Here is a 23,921-nt window from a genome sequence, read left to right as displayed (position 1 = left end):
GGTAAAAATAAGAAGAACCAAGACCAAACCCTAAGGACTCAAGCTTTTCTCTGCTATTGCTTCCTAACAGTGGAGAAATGTAATTTTTCTCCAAATCAGAAAACTCTAGTCTTCACATCTGGGCTGTAAATACACAGTCCAAATCTGCAGGGAATGGCAGAGAAATACTGGCTTTTGCGTCTTGTTGCCATATGAAGGAAACACAGAGCTGCGGCAGCCTGGGTGTCCAGTGGGCTCAGCTCTGCGATTCATGGGCCACATGCTGGGTAGAGGACAGCTTTGCCCAAAGACCCCACTTGGGTGAGTGTCACCTGCAGCCCAAGGAAGTAAAACTCTTTACTTCCTCACACATCATAATAACAATTACATTAAAAAAAATCCTGGGGATATTCAGGTAAATCCGACTGAAGACAAGTTATTTCACCCAGAGTCCAGGAGGTGTCTGTGCTGAGAACAGAAAAAGAAGCCAGTGTAGGGCAATTCACTGTTGGGAGTGGACATGCTGAGTCTGTGCTCTGGGGAAATCTCAGCTTTTGTTTTCCATCTCATAACCTCGTCTTTCTGGGAATGGTCATCTCTTTGCGAAATTCGGCAAAACAGAGAGTTGCATCTATTTATCATGTCTGCAAGCCATGCCTTTTGAAACAGTAACTTTCAAAAACCAGAGCTAGCCAGAAGGGAGGGGACCACGATTAGGAGTCAGATGCCCTAACTCCCATTTCGGTGTGTTTCTGATTCACCACCACCCTTCTTCTGGATGACTTGGCTAGCCAAGGGGGGGGGGGGGTTGGATTTGTCCCCACAGCTGACAAGGAGGCACAAGGCTGTTCTTTGTAGAGCTACCACTGGGACACCTCTGAGGACTGACTTGGAAAGGAGGGAAGGGTTGGGGGGCAGTGATGCTTCTCATTGTCATACTGACCTGCGGCAGGCCATCAGTTCCGGCCAAAGACATAAAAACCCTCAACTAAAATGGGCTATGAAGGGACACACTGGGGAGATTTTTACAAGATGAAAATCTAAAATGAAGCGAAATGGGTGTGGTGGAATTGGGAGAAAGGTCAACTTAGTATCATCCACAGGTTGGGTGGCTAGGAGAGAAATGGGGGTTGAAATACAGAAAGAGCGTCCAGTTTTGGGGAAGTCACAGTAAGTTTAGAGACATGTTGAGTTTGGGACAGGAAGATGTCCAGTAGAGAGGGGCTTCTCTGTGACTGGACCTCAGAGAGATGCCATTGCCAAAAATACAGAGTAGAGGTATTAGTACAAAGGTGGTAATGGCCATGGGAGGTGTCCTGGGAGGGCATACAGAGAGGGGAACTAAGGTCACTGGGGACCTGGGGACAGGGCACACTGACACCAAAGAGAGTTCCAGAAGAGCCCGTGAGAAAGTGAGAGGGAATGGTCAGGGGGTCCCAGGAAAACAGCAGAGGACTCGCATGGAATCAGGTAACCAGAGTCAACACTCCTGTTCTGCGCACCAAACTATCACACTGGGGTTCTGGGTGATCAAGGAGCTGGAAGAAAGAGAAGCCACTTCCATGCATAGACATCTGTTCGCTTCTTTGTCACCAGAGACCTTGAACTTGCTCCATGCAGGGGAGCTGCACATAGTCCCAAGTAATGAAAAGGATGAGTTAAGAGTCGAATGGCAAGGGGACTCAGATGAGGGGTGTGTCACACACTTACCACAATGAGCGCCACCACAGACAGCGTGTAGTAAATTGAATCCCTCAGCAGGCACCAGGAGGAAAGAGCCACAACCTGAATGAAAAGAGAAGAAGACAGTAACAGTCAGGATATTCGACGGTGCAAAGGAGAAAGCATGGCTTCTGGTGGCTCTCGCCAGTGATAAACCGGGAACACAACTTAGTATTTCTGTCTCCTGGGCTGACCCCAGTCAATCTGCCTGCAGGTATGAATTTATGGAAGGCCTTTGGGTGTATTAGTTTGGATCTTCTGAAAGACAAATTCCAAGAAGGGATTAAACCTGCAACAGTTTTATGAGGGGAAGGCACTCATAAGAGAAAACGGGGAGGCAGCCGGGGGGAAGGTAGGAGGGCCACCCAACCATGTTTTGGGTCTGACCCCTGTGAAGGAGGGAGGGTGGACATGCCCCAGGCTGCTGGGCAGCACGAGGAAGGCTCAGCAAAGCGGAGTCAAAGACCTGTGTCTCCCAGGAACCCACCAGCCTTAGCATTCCTCATGACAAGGGGATGAAGGAGCCACCCACCCTGTGTCCTTGTCAAGGCTCTCATGTTTGCTGCAGCCTGGGCTCATGGAATGAATCCAGGGCTGGACAGCCGTTGCCCTTCACAAGGGGCCTCTGCAGCCGCCTCCTTTCACCTCTATTATATGCCTGTCCTTGTTGGCACCTGACTTCTGATTTGATCAGAATTTTTTAAAACACTGATTTGCATATTTATCTGGAGAAAATGTTATTCTTAGCAGTTGGACAATGTCCCTTTAAGGATAGGATGGCTCTGCCACGATGAGGCCAGGAGACACACTGCTGGAGGCTATGACAGGCCTGGCTTGCTGTGTCCAGACTTCCTACAGGGGGAGGTCCCTGGATGAGACAAAGAGGGACAATGGAGCCAGGCTGGGCCATGGGAAGGAGAGGCTGCTGGGAAGGGGGGAGCTGTAGATGCCAGGTTAAGATCCCCGTTCTGGAGGAAGAGTCTTTTCTCCTTGGTAAGTCCTTCCAAATCACCTTTTGAGGGATACCTGTTATTTCTTTCTTTACTTTGTGGAGTGGGTCCATTTTGGCAGACTCTCACAAAGAAGGGTGGGAGAGTCTACAGAGAGGGGTTGGAAGTGCTTCTTGCCTGTCCCTCACAACTCCTTCCCACCTCCCTAGACAAGTGTCAAGCACCCCTCGGCCACAGGACCTGTCTAGCTGCCATTGCCCTTGGCCTCGTAAGTGAAGAAGGACACAGCAAATATCAGCTGTTGGCTGGGCCAATGACAGCCACATGCTGCACTAAAGACAAAGGGAAAAAAGGATTCGGGGACAAGGCAACATTTGGAGTCTTTTCTCTCCCTGACAACTGTGTCAGTCTATAAAGAAAAGATCAGGCAAAGTCAAACCAGAAAAGGCTTTCTGGATTCAAATAACATGAAAGATAGGACTTAAATAGAACCATAAATGCGTAATGAGGTCTCCTTCCATGAACACATTCTTCCATTTGTTATAGGGACACTTAGGTATTTTTCTGTTGCTGATTTTGCCTTATTAGGTCTTGTACTAGCAGATCTAAGTTACAGACGACGGGGTTGTCAAGAAGAGGGCTCATGTCACAGAAATCACTTTAGAACAAATGTAAAGTATTCTTTACCCTCTTATCATGCTCTCTCCTTGTAGTGTATGCTATTAGAATCCGTGGTCATCTACAGAATAGCTTACATTGGACTGGACCGTCCATTTTCCAGCAGGTCATAAAAGGTTGTGAATATTTATTCAGCATCAGATGGCTAGGAAAATGGACATAAAACATATGGCAAATATCAATTCTGAACTGCCTTAAAAAAATCTCTTGGGCTTTTAGTTTAAGATAACAGACTAGATACATACCCATGACCTTTGCTCTTGTTACACCAAAATAATATAATAGTAAAGGTTTTTTTTTCTTTTTAACAAGATATAAACCCCCAAGGAAAAGAGAATGTAAGGGCTTATCAAAAATTTTATTTATTTGTCAGAGAGGTGGGGGGAGAGAGAGAGATTAAACACAAGTCGGGGGGAACAGCAGGCAGAAGGAGAAGCAGATTCCCACTAAGCCAGGAGCCCGATGTGCGCCCGATCCTAGGACACTGGGATCATAACCTGAGCAGAAGGCAGATGCTTAACCTACTGAGCCACCCAAGCGTTCCAGATGCTGGAAAGCAGAAGAATGATGGAATACTCAGGTGGCAGTGGGCAAAGCTCTAGACATAGGGGTGAAGGAGGGTCTGAAGCCAGGATAACTGAAATAATATTTGAAAATATAACCCACAAATTATTTCCCTCACTTCAAGCAAACCAGTGACTATACCCCCATCACCTTAAGAGAAACAGGAAACCTGGCACTTGAAGACAGAAGTTCCAGAAAATAGAAGAGAGAAAATAATCAAATAAATATTTTTTTAAAATTCCCAGAAGTTAAGCATGTGCATTTTCTGAGTAGAATGACCTCCTGAGTGTTCAGCACAATGGACCAAAAAAAAAAGATGTACACAGAAGTATATCATTATGAATTTTCAGAATCCTGGCACAAAGAAAGAAAAGGTCCTAGAAACCACCTGAAAGAAAAAAATGGGATTACATACAGAGGATCAAAGCCAGAATGACATTTTATTTTTCAACAAAAGCACTGGGAATGAGAAGACAATGGAGTGACGCCTTTAAAATTAGAGAGGAAAATTATTTCAGCCTGAAATTCTGTGCCCAATCAAACTATTCATTAAGAGTGAGAGAAGAATAAAAACGAAAGTGTAATTGTCTCAAAACCTTTACTTCCTATGTATCCCTTCTCAAAAAGCTACTGGAAGACCACCAGTCTTGATGCTGGATACCTGAAACCAACGTAACCTTGTGTGTCCAGTATACGTCATCTAAAAAATGAAGTTGTGTCAGAAGAGAGGGAAATGGTGCTGGTAGACTGGAAAAAAGAGCTTTCACAATAAGCTTTTTAGAACTGGTTGGCTCTCTAAGCTCTGTGCATATATAACTTAAATACAAATTAAAAAATAAGAAATTATAGTTCCACTTTGATTCACTGCTACAAGATACACCTTGCATTCAGCCTACAGGCCAACTCTGGATGAGTCGTGATTATTTCATTCTCCGGAACAGCTCTCAGTTGTTGGACCATCATCAAATTTAGCTTCACATTCACAGCCCACACCGGAGTGAAACCAATTTTTTTCTATAGAAGCAATGAACCAGAAGACAAGTAAGAAGGAGTCAAACCAGAGGATAATTTCTTTCCACACTCTAGAGTGAATTAAAGCACCGTTGATGAACCTGCGGGGTCTCTATTGAGAGCTGTGACATGACCTCCCGTCTGCCTCTACCTTACGCTTCTGTGACTGCCACTCATCACAACAGCAAATATTTACCTGATGCTTTCTGCAAATCTGGGGATCCAGAAGGGTTATCTCATTCAATCCTGTCATGACCTAATAAGGTGGGCACCGTCACCCTTGCTGGCCAGTAATCTGGCAGGAAGGGCTGGGATCTGAACCAGGAAGTCAGAGTCTCAAGCCCCTGCCCCCTCCTACTATGGCACAATGCCTCACTGCAGGCAGGGTTGAAAAGCAAACATCCATTTGTGATTGCCTCTCATGGAGGTCATCTTTTCTCTACAACCTTAAGCCATTAGGCAGGTGTGTTGGAGATGGTAGCCAAAGGAGGGAAAAATAGAAGGTAAGAGACCAAAAAAAAGAAAAAGAAAAAGAAAAGAAAGAAAGAAAGAAAGAAAGAAAGAAAGAAAAGAAAGCAGTGACCACAGCTCAATTTAGAATATGTACTGCTTTACAGAGATTCAGTCCAAGGAATCCAAGCAGGAAAGTCTTACCATAAGGACCGCAGATATGGATATGGTATGGATGTATTCCAGGAGGGAGAGAGTACGTGAAACAAACTGGAAACTACTCTGTTTAGCTAGCTTAGTTAAAACAAACAAACAAACAAACAAACACCAATATAAGCTCATTGTTTGGTGACTGAATGTTTCACTTTTCCACAAATTGGGGTGCGTGGGGTCTAAGGGGTTCCCTTTGCCTCTTGGTGAAGGGTATTTTATCTCTAGAGGGAGGACAGCAACCATCGGATTCTGATCCTGAACGCATTTATTGGCAGAGAGAGACATATTAGCATGTCTTCATCAAAATGGGAGCCTCTTTGTCATCTGCTGTCAGGTGTTACCCAGCTTGGTGGGGGGTACTTATGGGAGGACAGTACCTCCTTAGCACTTTGCAAAGTGGCTGCAAGGAAGACCGAGAAGTCACTCTAGTGAAGAGACCAGAACAGGGCTCCTGGGAGGACACCAACAGTGAATAATTCTGCCCTTGACCTCATTAATCAATAATGCAGATTGGTACAGGTTACAGAAGGCCATCGCTGGCAAACTCCCCCCGTAAATTAAAGGCAGACACTCTATTTGCTGCCTAGCTCTAGGAATCCCTCCCAACTGAAACTTCAGCTTGATATTTCTTGATCATCTTTTCTATTTCTGGAGTGCATTTCACACTTTTTCTATTAAATATGCAACTTTAGTTTCCTTTTTATGATTTCATTTAGTTTCAGAGTGGCACAATGCCAAAAAACCACCCTTCTAAAACAAAAAAACACATTCTCCTTTATTCAAATGTTGACTGATAATCTTCTGGAATTCTGGCTCCTTCTAGGAGGTTAAAAGTAATTGTTTATGATAAAATTGTATGTCTTCTGTATATTTCTGGATATATATTGCAAATCTATATGTAGCCATTTATACATGTGATAATATACACACATAGTAATATGCAGATACACAGTGTAAATATACATAATATAATGTAATACATATAATGTTTTTCCCAATGAACAGTAGAATTTGACAGTGCAGACACATTTTAAAAGGCACACATACCCTTGACTTGCAAGCACTTTGCCTTTTTGAAAAACTATTGAAGCAGTCAGAACAGCATAATGGTTACATGACATAAAACATACAACTATCATCTCAGAAATGCTGTGATTTCACACAGATTTCACGGAAAAGGGATTTGAAAAATCATAACATGAGCTTTGTTCCAAGCTTTTGAGCTGACACAATTTCTACAGCCAATTCTTATCTCAGGAAAGGCAGCCACACGATGTAGAGCAAGGATGGGGCTCTGGGGCATTCCCCACCCAATGTGAGCATGGTCAGTGGTACTGAGACTGGGTCTTCCTCCCATGGGGAAGGCTTGGTGCTGCTCTTTGTGCATTGTTCAAGGACACTTTTTAAATCCTTTGATCCTGGGAAAAACCCCTTTTATATAAAAGGCTCCTGCCTTCTGGTTTATCATCAGAAATGGACCCTAACAAGCAGGCCATGTATAAAAGACCATGCTTCTGCAAAATACAGTGAACCTTCACTTATTAATCTTCGCAAACATGAAAACAAATTTATACATTTAATTTTATTTTATTTTTCTAAGAAATCTCATTTTGAGATGTATGTGGGCAAAGCAAATGACAAGTAAACAAGCTGCTATTGGAGATATATTTAAATGAAACATGAGGCCGCACCAGGAGTGCAGACACGTGGTAAACTCTCGAACACGCATTCTTCGTTGATTGTACTGAACAGTAACCATGGGTGTTCATCATGACCTGTAGAGCCCAGGGCTCTGGAGTGCCTTCTCAATCATCCAAAACATTACGTGCAGTCGTAAAATGCAAGTTATTACCTGGTAGGTCTTCAAAATATGGTAGCTCCAACTGTGCTCACACCCATCAGAATTCAAAAGGGGTCAGCTAGCTCTGCCTTAAAGAAGGAAATCCCAGACTTGTGGCCACAGGATTGTGGCCTGCTGTGTTCCTGGAGCCCTCTGCCCATGCTAGGACAAGGTGTAGAGTCTGCATTTACCACTGCCTCTGGCAGCACTGGGTACCAGCACCAGGTAGGAGTTGGTTGAATACATGTAGGGTACTGAGGTTAATGTCATGTCGCTGGATATGTGAGCTTGGCTCCACCCAGAAATAGAGCCCGAGGCAAGGATCTGAGTGCACCAAGGTTATTTGGGAGGTGGTTCTAGAAAGCAGTGCTGGGGTCTGGGGGAAGTGAGGCAGGTGATGGAAGGAATACAAGAAGCAAGTTACAGCAGGTACAACTGGGGTACAATCCTGATTCCTGCTAGAGAGTTCTGGGAGACCAGGGAGAGAATGTGCCTCTTCCCTTGTCTCACCCAAGGGGAGAGGGAGCTGGGGTATTTACCCACCTGCTCCCATCAGTCACTGGTTGAGGACCCAGCACCCAGAGTCCAGCACCCAGGTCTGCTGATCCCTGACACTCCCTGCCCCAGGGCAGTGACCAAGGAGAGCCTTTAGAAAGAGAAATACAGGTATGGTGGTGCAGGTGGAAGTCAGGGTGGTGGGAACTGAGATGAGGAAGGGCAGGGGATCATGGAGCACCAGCAGTGTCTCCTGTACCCAAAACATAGATTTATTCACAGCAATCCAATAATCAGAGTAAGCATTCTCTCCCACACGCATGCACACACGCACACACACACACACAGTTGTGTTTTTTAAAAATGTTATTTACTTATTTGAGAGAGAGAGAGAGGAGAGAGAGAAAATACTAGTGGGAGGAGGGTCAGAGGCAGAGGTAGAAGCAGACTCCTAGCTGAGCACAGAGCCGACGTGTGGTCTAATCCCAGCACCCCAAAATCAAGACCTGAACTGATGTCGGATGCTCAACCAGCGGAGCCACCCAGGCGCCCCATACATAAAGTTTTGTAAGCTTAAAAATACAACCCAATCCCATTTACATAAGATTTGAAAGCAGAACATACCAACTTATGCTGCTTTTTAAAAAGTTTATATATATATATGTATGCAAATATATATATATATATATATATATATATATATATATTTAAATTTATTTATTTTTAAGTAATTTCTATTCACCACCCTAGAGATCAAGAGTTGCATGCTCTACTGACTGAGCCAGCCAGGCACCCCAAACTTATGCTGTTTTTAAATCTGGAATGGTGTTCCCCATGGGCCAGGAATCGAGTTTGAAAGGGCACAAGGGGCTCCTGCAGGGCAGGACTGTTCTCTTTCTTGATCAGGGTACTGATTACTGCGTGTGCTTAGTTGTGAAAAGTCACTGAGCCGTACAGATGATATGTGCACTTTCCTGAATGCATGTGGTCCCCCAATAAAAATGCTACCTGAACAAAAGAAAAATGCAATTGCTGTGTTGGTTGTCAATTACATATTAATTTTAGTAGTAACTACTCCTTCACATTGAGAGTTGGCTTAGGAGTGAAGTTGCCAGATAATATATAGAACACCCAGTTAAATATGATTTCAGGCAACAATGAGTAATTTTTAAAAATATAAGTATAATCTTGAACATCACTTGGGAAACATATTAAAAAATATTTGTTGCTTATCTGAAATTGAAATTTAACTGGGTGCCCTCTATTTTTATTTGCTAAATCTGATAACCTTCCTTACAAAATTTTGGGTCTTGGTTAAGATACTATTTTGCCTTTCTTTAAGTACAAAACTGGAGGTTTGGTGATTTTGAAATATTCATAAGGCCAAGGGAAAGCTGATTTTTTTTTTTCTATATTGTCTGTTTATCTCATGCAGGATATTGATTGCTGTTTTGTTCTGGTTGTCTGGCCTGCTCAGAGGATCTGTCCCCCTCAGTTTCTTGTTAATTGCAGTCATTGCCAAGATGTACATTACAATACTGTGGGTGTGATGGAGAGGATTTCCACAACACCAAGACTTTTGGCTTCTCTAGGAAAAACTGGAAGACCTGGCAACCTGGGGGTGTTCTCACGTCACTGTGGAGCCGTCAGAGATGCCCTCTTTAGACAGGACATACATTCTTCAACTTGCCACAGTCCCCTCAACTCCACTGTCTTCAACTCCAAAGACAAGAGTCCGCTGCCATATATAACTTTCTCTCTGCTATTGGTTTTCTTAGATTGGACAGCCTCACTCATTTTCCTATATACGTGGGCTCTGCAGGAACATGCATTTGTGATCCCTGACCTAAAAGAATTATTTTAACTAGTGTTGACCATGCTGAACGCACCGGCTGCCATTTCTTCACAGTCCAACATCATGCTGGGGGTGGGGGTCTTAAACATTTTGTGAAATGCACACCTTCATACTTTATGGACCCTTTTTCAGAACTGTGTAGTAAAAGATATAAAATAAATAACAAAGACTGACCAAGAAAATGATTTACTGAAATCCGGTTATCAAAACATGGAGAAATGGAGATATTAGTAGTATACATGCTTCTTTATTACCAAGAGCCAGGAAGTTTCCTTATTGTAAGAAGAGTTAGTCATTTCAATGTAGTGATGACTAAGGAGAGCAATCCCAGATAATCCGCCATAGTTGTAACATAGCATGAATATTTCTTGTATTTCTGCTGGAGACAAAGTCATGAGTAGCTACTGCTGATTTGGTGCCTCATGAATAATGAAATGAAAGGTTAAACCTACGTGGTTTAGAAAGATGTAATTTCAGAAAGATGTAATATTTTTTCTCACTCAAGTTCATAGACTCCTCTAATCTAGTTTCTGGAAAAGGAAGTCCTGAGGTTCTGCTCTTTCTCAGTTCCAGGCCTTTTGTCATTTATGTAATTGTCCCTCTGCCAGAAAGGTTGCGGGAGGTGAGGCGGCTCTCCGTCCCTTCTGGGTGTGGTGATAAGCACTTGGATGGAGGGGCTCGAAACTAATGGCAAAAGCACTCTTTGGGGCTCTCTGACGATTTCAATTATGTGTGCTGTTTCATCCATTATCCTGGAGAGAAACTCGGCTACATTTATATCGGTTTCCAGGAAGAACTGAAGTGGCTCACAAACATTCATTCTCCTACCTCAGCCCGGGAAATGCAGAATGGGTGTCAGTCCTCTGGCTGAACTGATGCTCTCGCCACAGCCTGGTGCGTGCCTCCTGCTATTTACCCCAAGTGTGGCCCGGAATGGGTGGCTCAAAATGCAACTCTCAGGCCCCGGTCTAGGTCTGCTGAATCAGAAGCTGCATCTTAACAAGATCCCCTGGTGACCATGTGCACATTACGGTGTAAGAAGTGCTGGCCCAGAAGACAGAGAATTTCCAAGTCTGGGTCACACCTGTGGAACGGAAATGTAAAGAGCAGGAGGCTGGTGGGGTGGCTCCTCCCCTTCACTTGGGGCACTGGGGCTGGACACAATGGTGTGGGCATGAGTAGCCACTTAGGATCTTTGCACCAAAGAGCAACTAGGTGTGTTTGAGCTGAAGCTGCAAATTAGAAGCTCCTTAACGCTTCTGTGTATGGTGGTTCGTACACTTTGTCCATCTCTAGCACCAAGCCTGCCGAAGACGCTGGGGGATCACCGCTTGTCCAGTCCCTTCAGAGAACCATGGCAGGGAAGACCTGGCTCCCTTGTACACTCTCCTACTCTGTCTGCTGAAAAGATGGATAAAGACGCCAAAGTAAAGTAGTGCTGAATTTATTTTTAAATTTATACCATTTGAGGGTAGTAGCCAAATATACACAGGAGGCAAGTATTTCCTCATTTCATGGATTATGAAACCTAGAAGGACAATCTCAAGCTTGTGGGATCATATCAGTGTCCTGATGTGGGATACCTCATCATAGGTAGTAAGGTCCCCCAAAATGCTGTAGGCCTTCTTTGCATTCGAAGTGTTGATGAGAAAGGAAGTTAATACTGATCATGTGAGTTCAGAAATCAGACAGCTAACACCATGTATTTTAGTTAGGTTTCTGGAAGCTCTGGCTAAAATTACACACATTATCCCTGGCAGGATCCATGTTTCCCTGCCTTCATCAAGTTATAGAGGAGAGGCAATGTGGATTGTGTACCTTAAAAATTGGTTAATTAAAATTAAAATTAAGATTTATCCCCACTGTTTGACAAAGAATAGGACTTCCACAATATCAGGAGTTATTCTGTGTTCTAATGGAATATGTTTTCAAAGGAAATGTGGGAGGACATCACCTGTGGGGGCTGTAGGTAGCAAAGGAAGCACCTGTCCCCTACTCATGAGTAGATGCAGTGCGGTGATATTTTCATACTAAAAAAATACTGGTTGCCACGTATGTGTGGCTCATCCGGCTCCAGTTAATGTCAAGCAATCTATTTTAAGCAATTTCTGTGACTCAGGGTAGGGACAGCAGGTGACGTTCATGAGTCGATTCTGAAGCCAGGGCACACTGAACACAAGAACATTTCTTTAATGAGTGCTTGGAAGATATTTTCTCCCCGCATTAAGAAATTGATAATTAAAACATGGTAACATCAATAACACATCCTGGGTTTATCTGCGTTAGGCAATAAAGCAGAAAGCTGAGGGAGTGGAGTGGTGGTGGGGTGGGCGCGGGGGTGGGGGGAACGTGTAACACCAGCTGGCCAACCAAAACCTCTTCCCAAAAGAACTGAAGAATAGTTCTTAGCCAAAAACATGGCCAGAGGTTATCTCTGTGGTTAGGTTAATTTTCTCACTTTGCAGATGACCATGTAAGTGGAGAGCAGTTAGTACCTTAAGCTGTTCAGGGAATCAGAAATGTCATCAAAGTGGTGTGGGAAGCACCCAGTAGGGACCCATGTTCATGCCGTGCGGAGGAAGCCAAGGCAAGGGGTGTCTTCCAGGTGTCTTCCAGGACTGGGGATGGGGTTGCACCCCTCCATTTGCAGCCTCGTCCCCAGCTTTCATTCTCTCCACTTTCCAGAGAGCCTTCCCCCAGCTTCACCCTTACTGTGCTGTGTGATCCGGGACATGGTCCATTCTCTACTGACCATGGAGTTGTGGAGTGACTGAGCCAGGTGTGAGTACCCACAGAGCCCCCCTGGTCAGCCCCTTACAGGTGATTATTTAACTTACCTGGTCATGAGAATGATCTGGGTCTGTTTGACAAATCCAGATTTCTGGGCTCACCCCAGACCTTCTGAATCATCCTCAGGGAGGCCTGATTCTCACCCTTGGCTGCTCAGTGGAACCATCCGGAAGCCTTATGAAACACACATGCTTGGGTCTGACCCTCAGAGATGGTGAGTTAGCTAAGCTGGGCTGTGGTTTGGCCTCTGGAGTTTTCATTCTCAGGTGATTCTACCCTGAGCAGCAAGCATTGACACCTCTGTTCCCTCCTGCTACGACCTGTTAGTCTGATAGATGTCCAGAAAATGAGAAATGAGAAACTGCCCGGCACTACCCAGTCCCACACAACATGGAAGAAAACCCTATCCTCTGTGTATGAGGTTTTGAGAAATGACAATGAATTTTATATATTCCTTATGAATATTTCATAGTCTACACACTAGGAGTGTTTGCCATCCATCACTCTGCTTATAAAGTAGATTTGTTTTAATATCTCTTTTGGATTTATAATAAAAATTCACTTTGTGAGTCATGTCAGTGTCAAACAAAAAGTGCAGAATTGCTGGATTTGACTTTATAGCTGGAAAGATGCAAAGGCTAGGGGCTGGAGTCATTGGCAGCCTGGCTCACTTGCATGACCAGTGGCTCCTGTTGGCCATGGAGTGGGATCTCAGCGGGGGCTACTGACCAAATTTACATATGGCCTCTCCACATGGCCGAGGCTTCCTCAGGGATAGCAGCCTCAGTGCAGTCAGACACTTATGTGGGAGCTTAGGGCTCTGAATGCATGTGTCCGAAGAGAGTTAGCAGAAGCTCTATAGCATTTTAGGACCTGGCCTCAGGGATCACACGGCTTCATTTTACAGTCCCAAAACTGATAATGTCTAACCATTGTTTGGAGATTTTAAATTGGATAGGAGCACTGGCAGGACATTTTTAATATATTTCCTTTCAAATGAAACAAACACTTAAGGTAATAAAATGTTTAAATCAAATTTCCAAAGGGTGCATTTGGTTGCATAAATCACAAACATTTATATAAATTATCTCCGATCTTGGGAGACGGAAGAAACATAAATCTGAGTTTTCATAAATGCCTTCCTACTCCTATCTGGTTTTAAAATAAAAGTCCACTGAAATTTTTAATGTTTGGGTAACACAAACTTTAAAACACAAAATTGATGATTATGGTTAAAAAAAAAATCAACGCAGTAGACGGAGCATGAATGGAAGTAAAAGTTTTCTGTCTCCCCGTGCCTTCCACCTCCCCATCGCCTCCTCACTCACTGATGTACACATTTTTAACATTTTTGCTTTCAGTAATTTTAGTATCACAAAGCTTCAATAAAATAGTTTGTTTCTACCTCCATATCTTCAGAAGACCTCTGGACTTCTCATTAGGAAAGGCAAGGGAGGGACACCTGGATAACTCAGTCAATTAAGTATTGGACTCTTGGTTTCAGCACAGGTCACGATCTCAGGGGCATGAGATGGAGCCCTGCAGTGGGCTTTGCCCTCATTGGGGAGTCTGCTTGGGATTCTCTCTCTCCTTCTTCCCCTGTCCCTCCCTCTCCCTCTCTCTAAAATAAATAAATAAATCTTAAAAAAAAAAAAAAAGGAAAGGTGAGGAAACAACAATCCCACAGGAATGATGACAGCCTAAAGCAGAATGGTGAAGAGCAAGGACCCCCTCACCAGCATCCCTGAGTTTGAACCCCCAGCTCTAGCAGTTATGGGTTATACAGCTCTGGGCAAGCTCTTACTTCAAGTCTCTGCCTCTGTTCCTGATCTTCAAAACAGAGAGGATCACAGCACCCCTGTCAAGGGTTATTACCAGGATTTAATGTGCTGATACACGTACCAGGTTTAGGACTCTGCGTGGCACGATATTAAAGTCTATATAATAAGGGATAGCTACTGCTGTTGCTTCTCTCCTGCCTTCCCTTCCTCCTCCCCCTGATACTTGAGTTAATTCTTCTGGGAGTTGTGTTAATGACTTTATACCCCTATTAAGGAAACTGAATAGCATGTATTACAAAAAAACTAAGTAGTACTTACAAGGTCTTATTAATGAGAAACAACCATTCCTGCCTCATCCCTCCCACCTCCCAGCAGTATACAATTTTAATCATTTTCCTTTTTGGTTCTTTTAGTTCTTATTTCTATAATGCCAAATAAAGGGATCATAATAATTCCTTCTAGATTTATCCACTTCAGACATCATCATTTGAAAAATGAAGGTTTAGCTCATTTATATTATTCCCTGTATCTTCTTACACTCATAATGTTTGAAAGTTATATTATTATCATTAGGGCTAATAAATCTTTGAAGTTTTCCTCCTCTATCTCACATTCCATTAGCTTTTGGTAGTATGTCTTGATTCCATATTAGGTAAGAGAAGAGTGCACACATTCCTGTCTCCAGCCATCTTCTTATCCTACCTTCTACTTTAAACTTCTCTCAAGTATAAATTGATTTTTTAAAAAGATTTTATTTACTTATTTATTTGGCAGACAGAGATCACAAGCAGGCAGAGAGGCAGGCAAAGAGAGAGGGGGAAGTAGGCTCCCCGCCGAGCAGAGAGCCTGATGTAGGGCTCGATCTCAGGACCCTGGGATCATGACCTGAGCTGAAGGCAGAGGCTTTAAACCACTGAGCCACCCAGGCGCCCCAAGTATAAATTGATTTTTACATTTTCAACATGAAATCATTTACATTCTATCACCATCTTTTTAGTTGTCCACATTTTATCTGAAGGTTAAGTGTACATATAGAAAACCAATAAATAATAGTTATATTAAGATGACTAGGAAGTGAATATTGCTCACTGTAGAGCCAAACAGCATGCTAAAAATGTCATTTTTTCTTATAGGTTTGATGTCACCACTCACTTGCTACTGAAAAGATAATATTCTCATCTCAAGATAAAATAGTTTATCATCTTAAACTTCATCCTTATAAAAAGAGATTCCATAATTTAATTTGCATTATATATTTGAAATACTTTCCTTGCATGGATTTTTGTCTTGGTGTTGGAAACTACCTTTTTAAATCCTTGTTGGGAGACTTGATATGTGCCTTCTTCCCCACGTTACCAACATGTGAAGACACATTTAAAAAAAATTTTTTTTTTTTTGAGAGAGAGAGAATTTCAAGTGAATGCCACACTCAATGCAGAGCCCAATTCAGGGCTTGAGCCCTGGACCCTGTGATCATGACCTAAGCCTAAATCAAGAGTCAGATGCTCAATTGACTGAGCCACCCAGGTGCCCCAAGACACACACATATATATATGACTTGCAATTAATTCCATTTTTCCTTTTGGAGATCTTAGAACTCACTCTTTGAAAATCTGAACCATTTTCTTTTTAGATCTGCTTGTTCAGCTTGCTTTTTAGGATTTCTTTTTATCGGACTTCTGTGTTAATTTTGCAACCTCTTTTTTAGTTTTTACCCTCATTTTGCTGGAGCATATTCTTAAGTAGCTTCCTTAAAAAAAAAAAAAGATTAGGTAAGAGGTAAAATCCTGGAGCTTTATTTTGCAGAAATACATTTTTATCTGACCTCCCATCTGATTGCTAGTTTAGTTAAATATAGAATTCTGGGTCTAAATTATTACCTTTCCTAATGAAGTATATTTCTGTTGTCTTCTAGCATCTAGTGTTGCCAGTTAGAGTCTGAAGTTAGTCCAATTCTATTCCTTTGTACATGACCTGTTTCTTTTCTGAAAATTTTTAGGCTCTCTAGCCTCAATATTTGAACATTTCATGCAGATGTTTCTAGGTATAGATGTATTTTTATTCTCTTTGTTCGCCACTGTGTCAGCTTTTTCAATAAGTAGACTTGTGTTTCCCTTCTGCTAGAGGACATTTCCTATTATTATATGTTTGTTGACTTCTCCTCTAATTTTTGTACTCTCTTCTTCTGGAACTCCAGCTAAATTTCATATTGGAGACCCCACTTGATCTTCGAGGTTTCTTAATTTTTCCATCAGATTTTCCATCACGTTTTTTTTTTTTTCTGCTCTGAATGCCACTACTCTTATGTCTCTAAAGTCTTTGTTTTGGTCATCGCCATATCAATTCTATTATTTCAGTGCTTTTCATATTTTTTAATTTTGAAATTCACATTATAAATTTTTTAAACAATGTTTTTATACCTTGTTCCTCCTCAACTCCCACCCCCTTCCTTTTTTTTATAGCAACCTATTCTGACTTTATATGCAACCCTTGAGAATATGAATTAATATTTTTTAAAAGTTTATTTCTATCACTTGAATTATTGGTTACTTGGTGGAGAGCTCTTCTTTTTATCCATTTTGATCCTTCTCTTGGGAAGTTTTCTCAAATGCCTGATAGTTTTTGGAAGCTTGCTCATACATAGGAACTAATGACTGAATAATATAGCAACCAGCATGAATTTTCTTGGCAGGTGTATAGACCTGCTTCCCCAAAGTCCTCTAAATGAGAGAGTTGATTGCTGGCTCTCTGAGGTATGTAGGGTGTGTAGACAGGCACGCTTCAGTTGAGGGTGTGTGGTCATTGTTGTACGGCCTCCAACCAAAAGGCAAAATAAAGAGGAGATATAATATTTGAGTGTGATTTACTTGCCTACTTCCCTTTTGAGCCCCTTTACAATATTAGGCATTGCAAAGGTCCAGAGGTAGCTCAGAATTTTCTTTCTTCTCTAGCAGAAGTTATAAGCCTTCCTAGACAGATAAACACTTGCTTTAAAGACCGTTTTTCTGGTTCTGCCTTGGGAGAGACACTAGCCAACTGATAGATATGAGAAAGAACCAGTTGATTCACTTATTCTAAAGCAGCGTGGTTTTCCAACATGGTCACAAATTCTTTGACACTCCTGTCATCAAGAATTGGAGATCTATATCCTCTCCCCTTGAATCTAGATGGACTTGTTAATAAAGTATGACAGAAGTGGCATTACATGATTTTGGAAGCTAGGTCATAAGAGGCCATACAGTGTTTGCCTTATTTTCTGGAACACTAACCCTGAGATCCTGGAGCTATCATGAAAGTCATCTGACACAGTCCAAGGCTGCCATATGTAAGGAGGCCCAAGCCACATGTAGGTACTCTAAATAACAGTCTCAGCTGAGACAATGTTCAAGTCACCCCAGTCCAGGGTTAAATGTGAGTGAGAATTCTTCCAGATGATCCCAGCCTTAGTCAACCAAGTCATCTCTTGACAGTTCAGAATTTCCAGTGACACTGTATTTTCTTAGTATTTCCTAATATTTCCAGTATTTTACTACACATGGTGGAACAGAGATAAATCATCCCTGCTGTGCTCTGTCCAAATTCTCAGAGCACAGATTTAAAAGGCTGTTGTTTTACATGACCAAGTTTGGGGTGGCTAGTTACACAGCAATAGATGCCTGAAGCACAAGGATACTCATTGAATTAATTACTCCTTCTTCACCAACCTCTGCACACGCCACACTTTCTGATTCTATGGTCAAAGCTCTGAGAGCTCAAGTGGACCCAATTCTACTTTAACTCTTTCCTACATGTGCTCTATATTGAGTCTTTCCCTGCTCTGGGTCAGAACAATCACATCTGACTTCTGTCCTGTAGAAATTCATGGAAGTGTCTAGATACCCCTGGCATGCTTTCCTGGTCTCTGGGAAATAATAATGGATTCATCCCCTCTGAATGTCCCAACTGTTATTTCAACAAGCTTGTAGGTATGTGCGGGGGGTGTAAATGTCCCTCCTGAGAACCAGCTATGAGGTAGTTCAGATGAAGAGACAGATCCTCCATTCAAAATGGGCACATTTCATAGCCAGTAATTTCATAGCCAGTAATGTGTCTATGAGACAAGAAAGGCACAAATACTAAAAATGTATTCAAATGTCTTTTTTTCCCTAATCACACAGGGTTTGAAATTCACTATGTTAATTTTCTTTTATCTTGGTTAGATTTTTAAACTTGCCCAATATTAATCAAATATTTATTATCATGTGCTCTTTGGTCTAGTCTTCATGGGATGTGCAGACTTAATAAGGAACACTGGAAATATAATCAGACAATGGTTTCAATGTGACACATGCTCTAATTTGTAGCTTTTTAAATATCATATTTTACATTGTATAAATCAAATTATATTGTATTTATTTATATTGTATAAATAAATAATGTATTGTATAAATTATTCACCAGATGTTCTTTCAAACATTTACAGAAATTCATTTACACTTTGCTACAAATATCTGACTTAGGCCATAATGTAACCATCCCCATTTTATAGTTGAGAATGAGAGCATAATGAAGTTCATTAATTGTCAAGGCCACAAAACTAGTAACTGGGAGGACTGGATTTCAAACAAATCTTGCTTGGGGTTCCATGACCTTCACCACTCCTTCATGTCACCTCCTGTCAAAATGGAAGGTGGAAGAAATACGCACCAGAACCCAAACTATGGTTTTACATAGGGAAAGGAATGTAAGATTCCAGTTTTCACATTCTCCCCCACTGCACCAGATTTAAAGATTCTCCCCGGTAAGTAGGTGCAGGGATATAACCCCCATCTTGGGCAACTACCTGGTACATTTTCACAAACCATGTTCTCTGCCATTCTATTCAGAAAATCACAGTTTGGTGATTGTGGAAGGACTTTTCTACATGATATGGCCCCGATTCCTCATTTACCGGATGAGAAACCAGAATGTTAAGTGAATCTGGAAATAGCTCAGAACATACAGCCAACCATAATGAACCTTGAAAAAGAGAACAAGAAAGAGGGAGTGAATGGGAGAGGGACAAAGAGAAGGAGAGGGATAGAGCCATCAAAGAGATAGTCTCATGTGTACTGACTGGATAAATTTAGTAAGAGCTGACTCTCATCCCCCTTACCCAAGTGCTCCAACAAAACTAAGAGTACTCCAAAGATATTTCAGGTGTGGTACTGGCACACTTGTTAACCTATAATTGTCATGCAACTTGTACCCTATTTTCCTGTCTTTTTCCGGTTTCTACATCTGTTCTTTTGCAAATCATTTTAGAAAAAAGTTTACTGCCACCATGTGCCTAAAAAAAGTCAGTATGCATGCCATAGTTTCTGTCTTTAGATTTACCAAAAAAACTGTCAGCATAGTGTTAGGTTTCATTTGGAGGTAAAGAGAAGGGTCTTCCTGATTGTGCAACATACTTTGTTTCCTGGGGCAGTCAGCTCTGCACGTGCCCAGAATTTTCATATCTTTAAGGACTGCTTCCATTACATTCTACCTCTCAATTCCCATTCTCCATTGAGAAGCCAAACCAGCTCAAGATGCCTGGAAGGTATCCAGCTCTTTCTTCCAATTAAACTCCTCTTTTCCTACCCTTGTCATTGAACAAAGTCTTCCAAGCATATGAAGAGGTAAAAAAAATTTCTTTGGGATCAGAGCAAGAAAGGGGTGGGAGTACAGAGAATTTATATTAATGGGAGAGAGAGAGAGAAAATGAGAGAATGAAGAGAAAATGAGAGAGAGAAGAATACCAGTCCAAAAATGGCTTCCTTTCAGAATACAGAAGTCGTACCAAATAGAGAAGGGATAAATAAGGAATTTCATTGATGTTCAGGTAGACATTCCTGGACCTACATGAAAGTAAATGTGACATAATACCATGATTCTCATCTTTTTAAGTTATTCCAAATTACTTTCTTCACCAAAACTCCATGAGATAGGCATAAGAAGGTGATGAATTTGGATCCATTTGTTTAGTTATATCATTCATGATCCCTTAGTAAATACATAGCAGTTTTTCTCAATACTGAACAGTGCCCAGTTTTTCTCAATACTGAACAGGGAATGGCAGAGGTTAATAGTGTTACCAGTGTCTACTGGTAAATTGCAATGCTCATTACCTAAAGCACTGAAACTCAGGCAGAATGTTTGCTGATAATTTATAAGAATTTATAAGAATTCTCTCTTAAAAGGCTCTGGACAGAACGTTAGTCAGCAAATACGTACAAGAACCTATTTTAGTCTTCAGGAACGAAATGAGGAATTTAAAGGGCTTTTGAGTTTGCAGCATTTTCACAGTGGATCAGCAAAAAGTTATTTGTTCCAGGCATCCTGGTCGCTTATGCATTACTTTGATATGTAATATTCTATGGCTCTCTATTCAAGAGCCTTCTGCCTCACTTTCTCATCTCCAATCTGGCCCTTTGTGGGTAAAGCACACAAGAATATAATGAGAGCCAAAAAGGCCAGTTGGCTTCAGGCCTGTGTCAATATAACCTCAAATTCTAATTCGGAGAAGACCGCATGGAACAGGATGTTATTTTATTTATTGATTGGTTTTTAAATAAAATTTGAAAACTTAATTTATAGGCAATTAAATGCATACATTTTAAATGTATAGCTCAGTTAGTTAGAAACAAGTTCATATGTCCATGTAACCTAACCACCACCCTAGTCAAGATATAGCACATTTCTATCACCGATAAGAGTGTCCCCATTTTGTTCCCATCACTCACACCATCTATCCCCACCTGCCCAACTACTCATCTGATTTCTATCACCATAGATTAGTTTTCATTATTCTAGAGTGGAATCATACAGTATATTCACCTTTGCATCTGCTTCTTGAGCTCATCTATGTTGTGTGTGTATTGGATAGTTTGCTCCTTTTTATTGTTGAGCAGTATCCTTTTTGTTTATCCATTGACCTGTCAAAGGATATTTGGGACGTTACTGGTTCTGAGGTACTGTGGTTAAAGCTGCTCTCGCCCTTTTGACACAAGTCTCTCATTGGACACTGGATAAATCTTCTAGATCCACAGATTGTAAGGCTCTTCGTTTTTTCCTTAGAGGAAGTAGAGTTTCCCTGGAAGAGTTCCTGGTGCCAGCTGGGTGACTGGGATTCATAAATGAACAACTCGTTTTTTCAGTTTTTCTATGAATGATAAAACTCTGGATCCCAAGAGTTAGAGGGAATGAGAAAACCAAATCAAAAGTGGTCTGTGAAAATCAAAGCCGGCACTGCCACACTGAAAAAGTTGACTCAGGTATGACTTGGTCATAAGCATTTCAAAGAAATTAGCAGCCTCCCTTTATTTTTTCTTAATTATTTTTATTAACATATAATGTATTATTTGCCCCAGGGGTACAGGTCTGTGAATCGTCAGGCTTACACACTTCACAGCACTCACCATATCACAGACCCTCCCCAATGTCCATACCCAACAACCCTCTTCATATCCCCCTCCCTGCAACAACCCTCAAGTTTGTTTTGTGAGCTTAAGAGTCTCTTACGGTTTGTCTCCCTCCCGATCCCACCTTGTTTCATTTTTTCCTTCCCTACCCCCAAACCCCCCGCTCTGCTTCTCAAATTCCTCATATCAGGGAGATCATATGATAATTGTCTTTCTCTGATTGACTTATTTCACTAAGCATAATACCCTCTAGTTCCATCCATGTCGTTGCAAATGGCAAGATTTCATTTCTTTTGATGGCAAGCAGCCTCCCTTTAAATAGCATATAAATATAACTGCCATGGAGCAAAATCCTCAAAATGCATCCCTTTTCAGTGGCAATACTGTCTTAGTATTTAGGAATGGCCACGCATATAAAAATAAGTACGGAACCTAAAAGGAAATGGAAGACACAGGAAGCTTTTTAAAAGAATTTATAAACATGTGAACTATTTTATCACAGATATAGAAAGAGGTGGGAGGGAGTGTTGGCCAACTTCCTTTAAAAACAATAGCAGCAACAACAGTGGCATTTTATGGAATATTTGAGTGCCAGGCACCATCCTAACAGCTTTTCTCCACGTGCCTTAATTAATTTGTCATATAACTCACTGAGATGGATGTTTGTTATAGGATTACTTGTGACCACCCCTCCAAAAATGTGTAGGTTGCAGTCTTAACTCCCGGAATCTCAGAATGCAACTGTGCTTGGAAAGAGGGGTCTTGAAAGTGGTAATTACATTAAAAAATGCATAAACAATGAATCTTGGGACACTGAAAACATAAAATAAAATGAAAAAAAAATCATTTTTGGATCTAAAAAAAAAATAAGTTCACAAACTTGGGTTCTAGTGCACTGTGCTCTCTACCTAAGAGGAAATTCAGACACAAACAGAGGGAAGACATGTGAAGACACAGGGAGAAGGTGGCCATCAACAAACCAAAGAGAGGCCTCAGAAGGAGCCAATCCTGCCAATGCCTTGATCTCAGACTTCCAGCCTCCAGAAGTGTGAGGAAATACATTTCCATTGTTTAAGCTCGCAGGCTGTGGTACTTTGTTAGAACTAACTCAGCAGACTAATGCTGTGCTACATAATGTCTCTATATTACAGATATGAAAACCAAGGATCATCATAACTTGCTCACAAGCCTGTACGCCCAGTAATGAAGCTAGCTGACTGACTCAAAAGCCCATGGTGTAATTGTTAGATATATAGTAATTATTGTTACTCTTTCTCAAGTAATGAAAATAAAGTTGAAGGCAGGTCTCTATCTTGCAGGAACTTACAACTCATTGTGAAGACAAAAATTCTGTAATGGGAGGCAGCTACATGGCCCAGCTGTCAAGTCTGAACAGCCCAAGGAGTTGCAGGACCAAGCTGAACATTTTTTTAAAAAGACTAGTCTAGGACTGTGTGCCCAAATCTGATCTAACCCACAGCACAACTGCTCTTCACCCCTTGAGCTAGACTCAGGGGTGACAGAAAGGGGCAGTTTGATAGTCTCCTAAAAAGAACAAATAAACCAGATTGCCTGGTATGGTTCCTGAATAACGTCCCCCAGGGATGTCCATATCTTGATCTCTGGACCCTTGGGATATGTCAGCTTTGTCAACGTGATTAAGTTATTGATCTTCAGATGGGGAGATTATTCTGGATCCTGGGCCCAATGTAATCATCATGGTCTTTACAAGAGGGAAGAAGGAGGGTCAGAGAGAGTAGAAGATATGGTAATAGGAGTAAGGTTTTGGAGTGATATAAGGAAGGAGAAAGGTGACCTCTAGAAGCTGAAAAAGGCAAGAGGTTCAGATTCCCCCTGAAGGCTCCAGAAGGAACACAGCCCTATGGCCACTCTAACTTTAGACTTCTCACCCCTGGAACTATAAGAAAATCAATTTGTGTTGTTTTAAGCCACTATGTTTGTAAGACTGGCAATAGGAAATGAATACACCTGTGTCTACATGCCAGGTGCTTCTGACCTCCACCAATCCCATGGCTGGCAAGTGTTTGAATCAGGGTTCAGAGTATTTTCCTGAGATGAAGTCCAGCTTTCCTTAGGCCAACTGGGTGCCCAGAGCCCTGTACCTGAGGCTATGCATGGGGAGTAGGGTATCTTTAAAGAATCTGCCACAGC

The 23,921-nt window shown here is 41.8% G+C and overlaps 1 protein-coding gene across 1 annotated transcript in view; it reads right to left on the bottom strand.

Moving 5' to 3' along the window:
- SLC24A3 (solute carrier family 24 member 3) overlaps window positions 1–23,921 on the bottom strand; it is a 484,555-nt gene that overhangs the window by 60,029 nt on the left and 400,605 nt on the right. The window contains exon 7 of the mRNA XM_032859275.1: window positions 1,690–1,764. Within this exon, the coding sequence (XP_032715166.1) occupies window positions 1,690–1,764 (75 nt within the window). The remainder of the gene's footprint in view (window positions 1–1,689; window positions 1,765–23,921) is intronic.

The sequence above is a fragment of the Lontra canadensis genome, unplaced genomic scaffold (assembly GCF_010015895.1).
Source record: "Lontra canadensis isolate GAN:19392208 unplaced genomic scaffold, GSC_riverotter_1.0 scaffold16, whole genome shotgun sequence".
In the NCBI taxonomy this organism is placed as follows: Eukaryota; Metazoa; Chordata; class Mammalia; order Carnivora; family Mustelidae; genus Lontra; species Lontra canadensis.
Note: the sequence above shows the minus strand (reverse complement) of the source record. Positions and strands in the feature narration are given on the sequence as shown.